The sequence below is a fragment of the Rhea americana genome, unplaced genomic scaffold, assembly GCF_003343005.1.
Source record: "Rhea americana isolate MKP2758 unplaced genomic scaffold, rheAme1 scaffold_146, whole genome shotgun sequence".
NCBI lineage: Eukaryota > Metazoa > Chordata > Aves > Rheiformes > Rheidae > Rhea > Rhea americana.
In genome coordinates this window covers 1,807,778-1,824,311 of record NW_028185550.1, presented here as the reverse complement: position 1 = coordinate 1,824,311, position 16,534 = coordinate 1,807,778, and the positions used below count along the sequence as shown (strand labels likewise).

The 16,534-nt window shown below is 38.3% G+C and overlaps 1 protein-coding gene across 1 annotated transcript in view; it reads right to left on the bottom strand.

The window, feature by feature from the left end:
- The window catches only part of PLCB1 (phospholipase C beta 1), a 416,514-nt gene that overhangs the window by 95,367 nt on the left and 304,613 nt on the right, over window positions 1–16,534 (bottom strand). The window contains exons 13-17 of the mRNA XM_085299181.1: window positions 10,635–10,719; window positions 9,965–10,142; window positions 4,799–4,869; window positions 4,079–4,175; window positions 850–934 (exon numbers count right to left, since the gene is read on the bottom strand). Of these exons, the coding sequence (XP_085155307.1) occupies window positions 850–934; window positions 4,079–4,175; window positions 4,799–4,869; window positions 9,965–10,142; window positions 10,635–10,719 (516 nt within the window). The remainder of the gene's footprint in view (window positions 1–849; window positions 935–4,078; window positions 4,176–4,798; window positions 4,870–9,964; window positions 10,143–10,634; window positions 10,720–16,534) is intronic.

Here is a 16,534-nt window from a genome sequence, read left to right as displayed (position 1 = left end):
TCTTTACAGAATGGTGCAGCTTTGCTTTTCGAATTTCTGCAACCAGAATGTTTCCAGAGATCCATAATTTTGTAGGAGACATGATAAACAGAGGGTGATTAAAGGTGCTATTTGTTCCTGTACAGAGTACTTGGAGTAAGCAAGGAAAYAGCATAGGCATTTATATCAAAAAAATAGCATTCGTAAAATTCTATGTATCATCATGATTACTAACTTGCAATTTTCCTAAGATTGTGTTTATAAAGACTAACTAGCTGTAACCAGCAAACCTTCCACTGGAGGGGACAGAGGTACTCAGCTAAAAAGTARATACTCTTCTGAAATGAGCATTAGAATTAGCCTCCACATACAAGCAGAATGGATGAGTATGCACTTATAGCCAAATCTACCAGTCTCAGACATATGCTGCAGGTTATCTCTCTCCATTAATCTTCTTTAYGGTACATCTTGATCATTCTTTCTGAACTGCAGCCATGAAAAGATACAGTGAGAAACACTGAAAGGTCTAAACAGATTCCTCCTTAGCTTTTCTCTAGAAGTTACAAAAGAAAAACTAAAAAGGAAGTGGRTGCTAATGAAAAAGTTCAGTGATCTTGGAACCAGAGGAACAAGAGTTTGAGGAAAAGTGCACTCTCCTGCAGGAGTTTTCAGAAAGTTACTCACATCTTGACAATTTTCTCCCATAACTCCCGCCATCTCACATGGGATGATAAGTTTAATAATGAGAATATAAAGCAGCAAGTCTTCAATATGTAGCCTGTTCCTTCTACTGTCTATTCCAGTAAAGCCCTGTAACAAATCTAAGACTGAGAAAGGCTAGGAAAGAAGCTTTCTGAAAGTCAAGGATACTCCACAAATTCCACAGGAGACTTTGTAAGTTGTTCAAGCCCTTTGGTTTCCACGAAGGAAGACATTTCAAAACTCTTGTTACGTTCTGTAATTTTGAAAGGGAGAGAAAACAGTGACATATCAGAGCATGAAAATATATGCGGTATATTAGCTGCAAACAACTGGTTTAGTCTTAATTCCTCTAACCCACCTACTGTTCACCAGCTTRCTTTACAGTAATCTCAGAGGATTCATCTATACAATCGCTTGCTGAAAGCAGTAAGCTCACTCTGCACATACTCAAGGGCTCTGTCAAACCCACATTAGCGCTGCCGGAACGAAGGGGATTGGTGCTGCCCGGGAGTRGTACTGCACCAGCTGCAGGTCCCCAGGAAGTCAGTGCATGGGCAGAGGTCTCTCATGTTTGCTTACAAAATACCGTGTTGATTTATTCTGAGGGGTAGAGCTCCAAGCTCATAGGTGAGGAGCAGAGGTGACATGGTTGCTGTTGTGGGTAACGCAGGGGATCCCGGAGGATCTCTAGACTGTCTTTGCAGGTGGATGCAAAGGGTCTGAGCCAATTTGAAGCTGCAATAACTAATGTCATATCAGATTAAACTAAGCAGTGTGCTAGCTGTGCCTGCAGTAGTTCTTGTTATCTTCAATATGGTAGGGTCAGCTCACATCTGCCTTGAATTTGCCTCTTTAGATGAGGCCAATAGTGCACATGTTGTACCATGAACTCTCTAGCCCCACCACTCCATTGAAAGTAAACAAAAAGCCAGAGAAAGAGCTTACCCTCATCTGGTTTTAGAAGTAACTGGACTGCAGAAATAATCCAGGGATGGCCAGGAAGCCAGCCTGGCTAGCTCCCTGAAGTCAAACTGTGAAGCTGTAGGAGACAGATAAAACTGCCCAAATGTACTGTCTTGCAGAGAGAAACAGGTGGGCTGTCTCTTAACAGGAAGCCAAAAGGGAAGCAGAGGCTCCAAGGTGAGGAGCTAGATTCTTTTGGCCAGTGTGGGAGGAAAAAGGAAAAAGTGCTGCCAGCTGGTGAYCTGCAGACTCTGCAGGATATGCTAAAGAATCAGAGGATCACCACATGTCCCAAAAGTGATTATTTTCCTCTAGGAGAGCTGAGACTGGTATTTCCTTGCAATCCSTGTTCCCTAACTTCTCTCTAGTTTTCATATTCTTTTATATCCRGAATGAACGTTTGCTTTGGTATTTTTGTTTTTTTACTGTTCTTCCAAAAGCACTTCGTTACCATTCATCCTTTTCCAGGAAGTTTGAAAACTGCTTTCTAGCTAGTAGCCATCATGCTACTGCCATTAGTCATAGCTGTTACAGAAAGACTCCTGCCATTCCCTCGAGGCTGCTTCCTTGGCACTTATCTTCCCTTCCACCCTTCCAACGAGCAATATCCTCTTTCTCCAGACTTGGTTCCAGCCAGCTCACTCCTGTCTGAGCTCTTTATAAAAATGATTATTCCTCTCCCAACCCTCCCCTTACTAACATGACAGCACTAGCAACACATCTTACACTTAGCRCTAACATCTTAACCTGCATTAAAGAGTAATGTTTTTTATAACCTCAATCCTAGCTGTTTTATACCCACAGCATTTCAAAACAAAGGTCTTTGAGTAGGAGAAAAGAGAAGTTTAATCTTCTGAATGCATCTTGTAACATATTGACTACGTTTTTACTACTCATAGCCTTATACACCCAAAACTAGGAACAGTTAGTGCATATATAGACACCCAAGCCATTTTGGAGCATAACAGGCAGAATGCTGTAGAATGTTTAYTAAACATTGGGAATTAAATCAAAGAAACAAGTACAAATAAAACATTTCAGAAATTGATGAAATTGAATCAAAAAAAATACTTATCTAATTCTTTCCTATTCAACTGATGTTCACTGAATTTAATAAAGGTCTGTCAGGAAGTCAGGGCCAGGAGTAAGAGCAAAACCCAGAAGTCATGCTACAGAGGCCACTGCTTTAAACAACCAGCAACATTTTTTTTTACACAAACATCAGAAATATTGATTCCTTAATACTGAGTTCACAGAACCAACTTCATTGATCAAAGGTCACATCAAGGCTTACAGTAGAAAGCCTGGACGTGAACAGTTCCTTACAAAATATGTAACTCAGAAAGGCACAGACATGTGATACAGAAGAAGCCTACACATGAGAATTTTACAACAGCTGCATCAACTTGTCTTGCTAGGATTCACATGACTTCCTTTCCAGAAGGAATATTTCCTTCCCACTGTGTATTTGTAATGCTCATTAGAGCTAATGAAAATTATAAACATCCAAGGGACACTATTATAAGGAATTGGTACAGCGCTCTGCATGATTTTGTGGAAGTTTGTGTGTATGCCTATATAAATGTGCACATACATATAAATAGGTAATGACTTTTTAACATTTACTTTTTTAGTACTTCCTTTTGTGGGATGTATTTAATACTATTCTAATTAGGCAGTTGTGATCATAATTATAAGTTCATTATTCAAAAGAAATAAATGGAAAATCTTATATACAGATACAGACTTAGGAACTCATTGCCTGTCCTTTGCAAGGCCTCCATAAATCCATAACAAATTAAAATGCTATATGCCTCTTTAACTAAAGAGCTCGAAGAGCATATTGTAACCTGTCAAAACAAAGTGAAAAAGGGCAGGCAAACAGTGAGGGATTCTGCTTTGAGAAAGCAAAAGATGCTGCAGTGTTCATTAAGGATGCCATAGAGCGCATTCCCAGCAAGGCATCTTCTGTAAAAGCCAGCAGGGGATGAAGTTATGGCCTTTTCTACACAATGCACACAGGCAAGAAAGATGGAATTTGCATATGGGAAGGGCAAACACTCTGCTTACATTAAATCCTTTATAAAGTAAATCAGGCAAAATACAAATGCACTCCCCTAAGCTGAAGGAATATTTATGATCTCCTTAAACTCCTTAAGTAACTCTTCAGTCATGGACAATAAACACAATGTAAATATAACATTTTCAGAAATGTCTTTGAAACTGGAATTACTGTTGATGAAGCTTGATATTTAGACTAATGCAGATCTCAAGATATATGAGGAATTATTGGGCTTAATACCAAGAGAACATCTTCTACCATTGTATTTGTATGTAACTGAAAGGACACAGAACTAGCATTTCTCCAGAACTTTCTTGCAACACCTCTAGGTAATTTTCAGCAAAAGATGTTGCTCATACTTAGCTTACTTACTTTTTGATATTTCAAATGACTCAAACTTCACCGGCTGTATATAGTTCACGAGGTTAGACATTTCTTCTGTGGCCATAGCCTCACTTCCAGCAGTTCCCTGGGACAGAGAAGGGAAAACGTTGCAGTTTGAGCCTATCAAAACCCACGGTGACCATCAATGCAGCAACCACAAGTACCAATGCCCAGTTTTGTGTCTACCACGATATCTTCCACTCATCYGGGCTTAGTGAAGTAAATGCACCACTCCAGAAGCTTCATATGCTAATGAAGAGAATTTGCTATACAGTTTCAAGGTCAAATTAAACTGATGCTGTATTCATTCTTTTTACAAGGCTCCTAGGGAAAGGAGTGAGTGCATTATTGTTATACTTGCATGGTGGTGAGTATGCTTTTCAATACTGTTGGATAAATACTATAGCTCTAAGTTTTCAACATCTAGTTTTTACTTCCAACAGTGTTGAATACACCACAAGCAGCTGGCTAAAACAGATCAGCTATGGTGTTACTAATTTTTATTCTTCAATAAATTAAAATATAAATGAAAAAAAGTACCGATGTGCTTCTAAGACTGTTAGCAATCAACTTCAGAAAGCTGGCATAGCATGTTTCCAGTGCTCTGCTTCCTTTCTCCACTAGATGGTAGCCCAACTCCTGGTAACACCAGCCAACCCACAATTGTTGGAACTGACCCATCAGAATAAAATAAATGTAAACACTTACTTCATCCATCGAAGACTTTTTACAATCATCATCATAGTCATCATCATCATCACTCTCAATCTCTGCTTCTCCTGAAATGTTTTAAGCACAGAATAATTACTGGCTGAAGCAATAGTTATAAATTTACCAGGAATACACTTGAGATATGTGGAACTGGCACTGACTGCTTAAAGGATACCGCATTATATATGTACTTTTGTCACAAAACAAACCAAATACACAGTCTTGAGGGATTTATCTCTTTTCTATGTTGACAAATAAGTTCTTATTGTCCCACCAAATGAAAACCTTGTTTGTAACTGCTGGACGATCAGTATTTGGAAATCATGGAGTAAGTACCAGAACTGAGAAAAGTGTGTTGTAGTGTACACAGTGTGCAGGTACAACAGCACATGGTACTCTGAAAAGATGGTCCTATGGCTACCATCCTGGGGTTAGGAAGACTCAAGTTCAAACTTTCTCTGTGTCGCAGGATCCTTGCATGACCTTGAATGAGTGCCTTCACCCCACCTATGAATGGGCAGATAACAGCATTCACAGGATGAACAAATCATACATGAAAATTGATGAGATTCCTGGGTATTGTGGCAACAAGGACTGTTCAGACAAATCCATCTGTTCCGAACACATCCACTGTGTGTACTATGAGGGCATAGCTGGCAGGAGCTGGCACAAGAACATCCAATTTCAGTAGCTTGACTTTAGTTACCTTCATTCAGACTGGCCTGGTATACTTTCCTACTAGAGCTGAGGCAGTATTCCTCAAATTCACCAGCTGAGGGCAGTGCAAATCAAATAATGTGAAGAAGATGCATAGATCTCATCTTTTCCTTGAAAATGCACTAAAGACATAAATGGGACCAAACAAAACACATTCAAGCCTTGTTCCCCATAGCAGTATGCTCATCAAATTCCTATGGGCTAGACGCAGATTCCTCACTGTTAATTAAAGAATGTCTCCCTCCCCTCAACAAAATATTTTGATTYGGATATTACTAATCCATTAAGTAATATCTTTTTTCCCCTATCTTTCTCTTTAATATTTCCTGCTGTGGCTTTGTCTACCATAAAGTGTATACTATGAGTTTTAAGAAGACTCTGAAAGTTAAATTCAACCTAAACTGAACTACCCATCTGCACCTATGAGACTAACAACTCTTTTTGAAGATTTTATTATCTAAAGCTTTCAGGTTTCTTCAGCAGCAGCAATTTTATTTTGGTAGCACAAAAATCTAACTACTGTATAGCATTCCCAAACTCTCAAGAGAGTGGTAATTCAGCCTCTGTTCCCTATGTCAATTTGGGGCCTAAACCAAAGGCCCAAATCTACCTACTGAATCCATAAAGAAATTCCACTTCATTCCAATAGGCCTTGAATCATGCCCAGTGGGCCTCTTCAGAACATGTAGAGCACATATGATTTAAATAATCAGTGCTCCTTTCACAACCAAAGGATGACTACTCAGGCTGAATTTCCTTCCAGATGCAGATGTTGAAATGTCATGCTTTTATTCATGAACATATTTCTTTCTGAATGTTTCATTGAAGAAAATAACATGATTGCCCAAGAGGCTCAAGGGATGGCTCAGGGAACTTCAATTTACTGCTAAGAGCCAGCCGTGCTCTCACAGGATTTGCAGCGACAGTCTTTGGATGGGAAGCCCTCACTTTATTTATCCAGATTGGGAAAATAACGCTTCTCTTAATCCACGGGATGGGAGACGAGYAGACCTCAGCCAGCCTGCACTGCTGAGATACCAAGTACATGATAGCTTGTTCCTGCTGAAAGTTTCCAGGGAGGGAAGTATGCAACATATTATCTGTTTGTTTTAAAAAACTTAATAGGAAAACTCCCAAGGAGATCCGCTTATTTTCAATTTCTCCCTTAGATAGCAAATCCAGCGCAAGTAACACARAGGAATGCAAACACGGAATAAAAATTAATACAGTTTTAGAAACAATGACTACATCTGCATTGCCTTTTACTCAATGGCATAGTCCTATGCTCAAAATCCAACTACTTTTGCTGTCACACTGCTGAGATGCAAACTTAGAGCAAGCCTTGGCCAGATTGAGAAAATATTTGAGCCCCTGATCCCTACATGCTCACCTTCCTACAGTACTGGTGGGACCAGGCTAGGTGCCACCCTCCACGGTCCTTCCTGGAAGGGCACAGACACTGAATATCACAGAAGCATGTGGGATTTGCTGACGTTCGCAGCTGTACTACAGGCTAAGTGCAAYCTGGCAATAAGCAGCTGTATCAGGCAGCACATCAGACCTATTAAAAATAGTTTTTCCATCAGTTTCATGAATGTGTTGCAAGCTATTTGCAAACTCTTGTCTTGGAAGCTTTTTAAATTATTGCTACTATATTACCATCATCTAGTCTTCATATAGCATGTTTTCTAAACATATCTTAACAGTGGTTTGGATTTAATTTAAATCTGACMTTAAGCAGTATAAGGCACAGAGAAGCTTGCTATCAGTTGAAGTACTGATCTTTGTATTTTTTGTGCTGCTGTGAAAAAAAACTTTAAAATCTCACAGAAAGCTAAATCAGCACAACTTTCTCCTGGAGATCAGCAATAACTCTGACAGGTCTAATACAATACAACAGAATTATCTGAATAATACACTCCACCTGCTAAATGTAAGATTATATTAAGGTTGCAGATTCAAAACACTTAATGTTAAGAAGTGTTAAAATTAGGTTTCTTTTACTGAGTCTTTATTTACATTATTCTTCTCATGCTCTAGAAGGAAATTGGGATTGGCTGTAGAACAGCATAATGCCTGTAGCGTTTCAGCACTATATGCTGCAGATATTGAGATGCATATAAGGAGTGAGTTGGTGAACAGAAGGGTGTTGTGATTACTGTGGCTGAATACTGCCCCAAGGAACCAGGCTCTACATTTGATCTTGACATAATGTTCTTATAAAACAGTAGGCAATTTTTAAAACATATTCACAAACAGAAATCTGGCATCTGATTTACAAAAATGCTGAGTGCTCATATTTGTAGCTGAAGTCTCTGGAACTGTGCTCTGAATGCTTAAAATATTAAAATATTCTTAAAAATCAGATTCTGGATGTTGCTAGTCGGCCACCCCAAAACTGCTCCCAAGCTCTCTCAGACTCAGTTGTCCTTAAATAGAAGTGGGTTAGTATTAGTTCTTCAATTCCCACAGTCATTGTTCAAATCAATTTGCTGCTGTTTGTGAAGGGTTTATATGCAGCACTGAGACTGCCACAGAAATTCAGTGCAGGGAGAGGATGTAAGATCTAGGATGAAGTACTGAATGACAGAGAGATTATACTAATTGCCATTCTCTAAAAGAAGCTTGGGCCCTAAAGGAAAGCAATGACCGACAGAACGATCCTATGTAATGCATTTTGGCAGTCACACGTGAGCAAAGTGACCAAATCAATTCTGCAGTCTCAGTTCTAACTGAGCTACTTCTTCTAAGTATTTATTTCTACAATCTATGGCTAACAGAGTTTGTTACACTGACRACTAATACAGACACAATACTCACAGTTAATTTTTAAACTTACGYACCCTAGTATGGGACTGATCCCTCCTGACTACATCATCAACATCTGCCCAGCTCTCTTCCTACCACAGCTAATGGAGAAGCTCATGAAGTACAAAGCTGTTACCCTCTATGCAGACCAGGYACTCAGAAAAAAATCGTATGTCAGGAGACATGCACTTTGCCACAGGTTTTTCAGTACGTGCTGACAACAAAAATGTAGAGTTAAGCACCTGGGGTCAATTTCAAGTCCTGGGAAGAAGTGGGYTGGCATATGCACACCTACTTTCCTGCTGCTTGTAACTGGTCTAGAGCAAATCATGCAAACAGAACAAAAACACTCCTGACACCAGGATAAATCTTCCTTTGAAATCCAAGACCTACTCCAGAGCATGACCTCTTTAAAGTTTCTTAAACAATGGTTAAAAATTCTTTCTTTCTTTCTTTGTTTCTAATAGGATAAACAATGTCATCCACAAACATAGATTAAAAAAAAAATCAGCTTAGATTTTCACCCTTACTAATCAGAGCTTAGAAAAAAGTATAAGCAATGGAAAAAAAAAAAAAGAATTTCTTCCAGTAATGAACTTGTTTTCTAGTTGGGATTTCTATCTTACACTGTTAAATATTCTAATACTGGGGCAYACCTACCCAAAATTCAGTCTTAAGAGGAAAAAGAAATTCTGATGCAGGGAACAGACACTAGGCTGGGAATTAGGATATCCAGATTTTATTGCTTGTCGTGCTGCTGATCTGCTTCTGCAGTTTAGAGCAAATATATTATCTTTTTCTTTATACTTTTTTCTTTTTATTCAGGTTTTAAGCTCTTCAGAGCAAAGACCATCTCTTACCGTATTTTTGCACACCAACAGTCACAGTGGGCCCCTGCAGATCCTATAAGTATTACCAGAATGTATCTATTAAATYACAGCAACTTTTCTATTTAATTTCTGATTTTGAAAATTCAGYTGATARCAAACAAGAATATTATTTACTGCTTTTCATTGCCCACATTGCCTACAGCTCCTGATGCTAACAAGCATTTGTTTCCAGTATTGGTTTTGCCTGTTCCCATCTTTAGAACATATGAACATGTCACCACACTTTGCATAGAGGTCTGTGACTTGTTCCCACCTAGCGTAAGGCAGTAGTGACTTGAGCCCTGTCTGTCTGAGGAGTAGATATCCCACCCCAATTTTCCCTTAATCTTAAACATTGCAGAATCACTGCAGTTCTGCAGTGTGATGGGCTGGGATGTAGCAAGGCTCTGAAAGGATACCAAATGCTAGGCATGCCTCAGAAACAGCAAACTGCTTCCACGTGGTGCTGTGGTACGGGGCTTGGGCACACAGYGAAGGCACCCACGGGCGGAGCGGCTGGCAGCTTGCTCAGCCTCCTGAGCAGGGCACATAAACTTTAGTACCCATCGCTGAGCTTTGGGTCGCCAGGTGAGCGGCTCCTTAGCCTCAAGCTTTCTTCATCTCCTGCAGCAAAGCCAGTTACCTTTGTTTGTAGACCCACACTGGCATGCCTTTACCTCGCTAGAGCAACGTAARTGGGTTGAAATGCACAACTGTAATCAAGCATTTGTGTTTTAGGGAGAAGCGTATTTGTAGATTCAATTATTACCTGCTCCAGGGGAGGAAGGTTCAAACATACTAGATGTATCACTGCATGTGTTAGAAGCTTGCTCAGAGAGCTTCTTTTTTGCACTTCCATCTGCAGACTTATGTGACTTCTTTTTATTCTTCACCAGGATTTTGTACATTAAATCCATAGGGCTTGGGAGAGGAACCCCAGGTTCAAGCTTGCAGGAAAGGAAGAGAAATTTGTAACAACAACAAAATAAATGAGCTTACAGCAATTTCTTAGGGCCTGCTAGGTGCAAGACAATTTTGTAACCTCTGTGAGCCCTTTTAAAATGAAATGTATTTTCCACAAGAGGTAACTGCCATACTAACAGAAACAAGGCTACCGGGGGCACTTAAGAAAAAAAGAAAAATGCCTTATGAAATGTCTATAGTAATAACTGCAATAAGTATTAGTTCAAATACGAAAGACTACGTTATAAAATGGCAGCTATGAGAATCAATGGCATTTAGAGAATTACAACTCAGAATATCAGAACAATATTTGCATCAGAAATTATATGTTTAAATCACCAACAGYGCTTATTGTTTAACCCCCTCCTTCAGATTCTATCTGGGAAGGGTGTATACGAAGAATGACATAGAACTAGAACACTTAAATAAGAATTCACACTGGTATTTGTGATCTGATGAATGCCAAGACATATTACCGGATATTTTTCCAATGGATCCATAAGCAATGCATCTCCAAATATTAATCTGCAGTATTCTGCCATTTTTGCCTGCTGTTTAGGGCTAAAGGGGGGAAAAGAAAGAAATAATTGAGTTTTACTCATGCTACAAACTGAAAGCAGCTGCAATGGAGTATCTACTGTCCCTAAACTACATAAAATTTCCTGATCCAATCATTGTGAATTGTTCACAGAGCTCTAGATATATCAAGAAATTACTTGACCTCTCTGACAGAGKATTATATGTGAAGTAAAGGCTTTGCTCACTTGAATACTAGTTAAACTGAACTTTTAAGATTGAGGTAGATTTTCCCATGCACTTAATGAAAAATAAAAAATGAGTATGTCAGTTGTTAGTGTATGGAAATAACTGTAACATGAGTTTGCCTCTTCCAGGTAATACCTTTATTCAAAACCTAAATATTTGCTGCTTTATGCCACTTTTCTGTTCCAGTCATTCTTTCCTACCCTACGCCCACCCCATTTGGATTTCTTTCTCTTTTTCTCACACATAGCATAGGGCATTAAAACCAAGAGACTTGCATGAAAGCCATCTCATCTGCAAGTATCTCTTTTTCAAACTTCCCAAACCATGGGAACCTGTTACCTGACCTGGCACGTCCATACAGCACAGCTGTATGGAAGAAGGGGCAGAAGAGATTGCTCGGGTGTCAAAAGCAGAAGGTTGCATCAGGAATATGCAYGGGTATAGAAGCAGCTACTTCAGGCCCAGCATAGTTTTAGGGCGGATTTTGTTGCMGCTGCACTTTCTGCCCTATTTGTGTCACCCCACGGGAGCCGAGAGCGATGCCCACGCAGCGTCACAGCCCCTGGAAGACCGCAGCTGCATTTCCGCAGCGTGCCCCGCTACAAGGTGCTGACGGGGCGCCCACCTCGCCGGCCAGGCTTACGCCAGAACCTTTCACAGATCTGGCCAGCTCAGCCAGCAGCTGGCATAGCCTCATCAGCAAAAGTCACAGTGTAATAGATGTAGATGTCGTTATATTACCACYAGGAGATACTATGCCAGGTTGGAGAATTGCCATAATAAAGGCTCRTATAGCCTCATTTTATATGCATAGCATTTCATACTATATGCCTGTAATAAGCATATAACTGGGACAAACATACCAGAAAAGCCTTGCTAGTGGAGACTTGGACTTAACAAGTTGCTAGGTGGAGCTGCTGGACGATAATTTTAGCTTGTTGTTTGGGTCAGTGGTGAGATTCCTTTTTTTTACCAGCCACCGCGCCAAATTTTACCATAGTAAATTACTTTGGTGTTTTTTATGACATCCTCTAGGGATAAGCTAAACCTCACCAAACTCTACTTACAATCAGTTTGCCCAAAATGAAACCCAAGAATGAAGTAATTCCTGCCTATCACAGTGACAGGAGTTTTAGGACTGAAGATGGATTAAACTGCTTATAAATGTGACTCAAATCATCTTAACCTGCAGTTCAGTGCTATAATCACTCTCTTCCTACTTTCAGACAACTGTGTATTTTTGTTCTATATGCCTGCTTAAAATCTGTGACATCTGAGCTTAGATCTCTTTGAAAGCTTCTATTTTTGATACTCTGTTGGGAAGTCTCAATTAAAAAACGACAGGTTTATATTGCTTAATATAACTTCCTCAACTGATTGCTAATTATATCATGGAAGATACATGAATGGTATAAATAATTACAATACTATGGAGCTATTTTTCATGACAAAACAGGTGGGTATACATGAAAAGAGAAGTGCTCATTTTTTTTTCTTGTAGATGAACAGTACAACCCTATGTGTTTACGAAGTTTGAAAATTCCTATTTTTACTGTTGTATTTCATCACTTGAGATTAAAATAAGCAATTCGCATTCCCACAAAGTGTTTTTTTAGCACATGAAAAAAGTTTAAAAAGATACAAAGTTCCTTTTACAGACTCTCTACATTATCAGAACAGTGTAAAAAACTCTTAGGAGGGACAATCTGCCCAAAGTTGGTCTCTTTTCACATATGCACAACTATTTACGTTCTTGCTGCTCAGGTAGTTCCCCTACTATGCTACAACTAGTTTGTCATGAGGTGGCCCCTGAGTGCTCAGCACTGCGGCAGTTCCTTGGGTCAGCAAGGCGAAACCCGAGCTGAGATACAGCCTGGATGGCATTTGAATTGGAAAACAATTTCCCTGAGTTCAGCATCCTGGATGTCACTTGAAGCCAATACTGGGTAAACCGGTCACCAGCTCAATCACTTACAAAACATATTGCGAGCAGGTTTTAAATGATTCTACAAAGCTACGGAAGTGCCGCATGCGGTCTAAATCACGACGGTATTTCATTAACACTTTCTTCTACATGCAGCCAATCCTGCAAAAAAGTTAAGAGCCACTTTCAACTGAAGGTGTAAAATTAAGATGAGGACAAGCAAGCCAGCAGAACTAAGAACCCACAAGGGAGAAGATGATAGGAAGACTGAATCAGGCAACGACAATATCCAAGTACCAGCTACCAGAGAAATTAAAGGCATGTCATTCTACTCTAGCARGCAAGCAGACTGGGTATTTGCTAAACCTCTTGCCTCCAAGGCAAGTAATTATAAGGAAGTTTTCTGAATCCACTTTTKAATGGATCCATGCTCTTAGGACCCAGAAAGTTCAAAGCATATCTCCCTRAGTTGCACAATTATTTGCAACTTAGTAATAGACATGAGACCAGACATCAACCTCTCTAAATGGGCACATCAACTCCAAAGAGAATTCTCAACGGAAAACAGAAAGTAGCATGCAAAAGCTAAATCTAATAAATTTCATAGGAGCACCACAGCTAGAACAAAGTCTGCTCATCTTCCGTATTTCACTATATGTTTATCTCAAAGACAGCACAGTGAGAACTTTCATTTTTGCAAAAGAAAAAAAATTAATGCAGCATATTTTGGCTTAGCATATAAATTCCAAAGTCATCGCTTCCTAAAAGAAAAAAGGATGAAAAGGAAAATTACTAAAAAATTATCAGTTTCTAATACTATCAAAAAATCCTGCTATAACAGACCAGACCAAACTAGGAAAATTTGGACTTTACAAAATTACTTTTCATTATGAGCTGGACTATATATCTAGGTATTTTAAAAATCTCTTAAGAAGGGAACTGAGAAATTTAGGAGATATAAAATATTTAAGAGTACCAGCATTTCACTGAATGGTATTTTTTGTGTGTTCCCTAGTTACATATTGTTTCAAGAGATATATCATTAGTAATAGTATAGATTACATATTATTATTAGCATTTTAAAAGTTAGAATATTAGTTTCTTTTTATTTTCCTTTCTTTTTAAAATTATGGACTGGAACAACAGATTGAGATACCTACTTTTCTACRTGAACATATTTCCCCATTTGTATTGTTATGAAACAAAAAAGCAGATACTTCCCAAAGCAAAAAATGTCCACATCTACTGTCATGGAAAATTCTCTCAGCATTCATGTAATTTACTGAATATTGATTTTCTTGAAAAAGCTGACTTTGTCTACTCACTATGATTTTCACTGTATGGATCTGGACTGGTAGCATGTAGAGTAAATATACATCACCCCAAAGATGTCAGGGCAAGACAAGATTAAGTGGGAACATGGTACTTGGAGAAACAGAAAAATACAGTACATGAAGAAAACATTTAATTAACTTTACTGTATTGTTTGTATTTTGTTTTACTATGTTTGCATTATGCCTATAATGACGTTCAGTCACAGAGGCTCTTTGGCACTACTGCAGGACTTCTCCTAACTTTGTTATTATCACTTCTGCAGAGACCACTCTTCTGTGTAAGATATAAAGACAGATCTTTCCCAGAAATGTCTAAAATAATTTAAAATGTAGGAAGAAAAAGTGATAAAAATCCTGTTAATATTTGAAATAATAATTTCAGCAAGAAATCAGCGATATGAATAACTGTAATTAAATTTAATCTCGGAAGCAATCTTATATGGATACTGCTCAAGGATCACTTAACCTTTTGCTATGCCATCAGTGCATTTCTAATTATAGAGTGTCTGCTTTCAGATTTGCAGATAGCTTATCTTCTTGTAAGCTCAATTTCAAGCGTCAAGGTCTTCTCGAGGTCTTTCCAATATTTTCAGGGCACTTTCCTATTTTTTGACAGACTCATGTCTTTTCTTAGTACACTCTTTTTTTAGTATGCCTACTGTGACTTCAGTCAATACAATAGATACTTCACATAACATTTTATAAATTCTGAGATCTGAACACTCATGCGTCTTTCTAGATTTTTCTGCTGTCTAAACAAGAGTGAATACACTATATGCTGGAATTACAGTAAAGGAAGTAAAAATTATTCACATGCTATAAAATCATTTCAGAGGAATCCTTCTAGGAAAAACGTACTGAAAGAAAGCAAATGAGATGATTAATGTAAGTGCTAAAAAGTAATTTGTTCACTAGGTAGACAAAAAAAAGTGTTAAAAATATTCTCATGAACACGAAGCAGAAGCAAGAAAAATTGCACTTCAACTCCAGCGGTGATTAACAGTGCCATATCTGTCGAGGTGACTTAAAACATATTTACCTCCAAAAATTACAGTCTTTTAAAAAAGACAGGAATACAGAACACAGGGAAAACCATATTTCTGTTTAAGTCAATGACACGATTTCTACTGATTTATATGGGACCAGCATTTCACTTATGAATATTGACCCTTATAACTTGAAAATCAGAAGAAAAACTGGTCACTCAAAATAAATGGGAATTGACGTCACGGGACTTGCTTGACAGCAGTTCTATGAAAACTCCTGTAGCACTGTTTCTTAATACTCAGGGCAAAAAACATCTTTCAAATCTAGAAGAAAAACAACATTTCAAGTAAACAAAAAGACAAAAGGAGCATTCCATGAACTTAGGTGAAGGTTTCTTTGAGTGGCATGACTAATTGTGGATTTCTCTAGCAACTAGTGAAGAAATTAAGGAATAATTGTAACAGTCTGTAAAATAACTAGAAATTATTTTCAACCAAAACAAAATTGGAAATCATACACATTAAGTCTGATGATTTACTGCAGAAAAAAAAAGGAATAAAGCTTCACAAAGAGAAAATATTAGATATATTCTTTTACCAAACTTGCATTACTAAAAATTTGCTAATATCATAGGAACACAAGAAAAAGATTATCAGACAATACAGTTAGGGGTGATTGATTATTCCATGGCTAGAGTTTTTGGAAGAGAAAAGTCTGCTGATTTCTGTGGGCTAAATTGCAAAGATAGGAGTAATGCAGCAGTAACTCTACTCCCTCTTCGACATGTTCCTGTAGTATCAGACCACCTTCCGTTTTGACACAAGTTTCATCTTACAGTTTTAAAGCCACTTTTGTACATAACATATCCGATGCAACTTTATTTTATTTTATGTCTTTATTGACTTCTTTACTTTCCTAAAATCAAATAGACCACCCTGGAATAGCTGAAGACTCAACTCTTAACAACCTTCAAGAAAGGAAAATGTACTCGTAGTCAAAATAAATCAGATGCTAATTTTTCTCATCTGCCTTACAGGAACACAGTGAATATAAATTTTAAAAAAATAAAGAAGAATGAATAAAGAATATGATGCTTTGAAGAATGACAGTTGAGAGTCAGATTTTTTTAARGACCACAGGTTATATTTGGAAGCACTGTGAAAAACACCGTGAGTTACAACCTACAGCTGTAGGGGAGCTTAAGTGAGTCTAAGGTCATATAACATGTAAAAAAGAAAAGAGTAAGGGGATTTATTAGAGAAAGAAAGGAAATACAATATCTTTGTGGTCTTTTGCAGGTGGACTGAACTGATCAAGCAGGATTTAACAGTTAAGTAGCCATTTTAGTCACAACCACCAGTCAAAG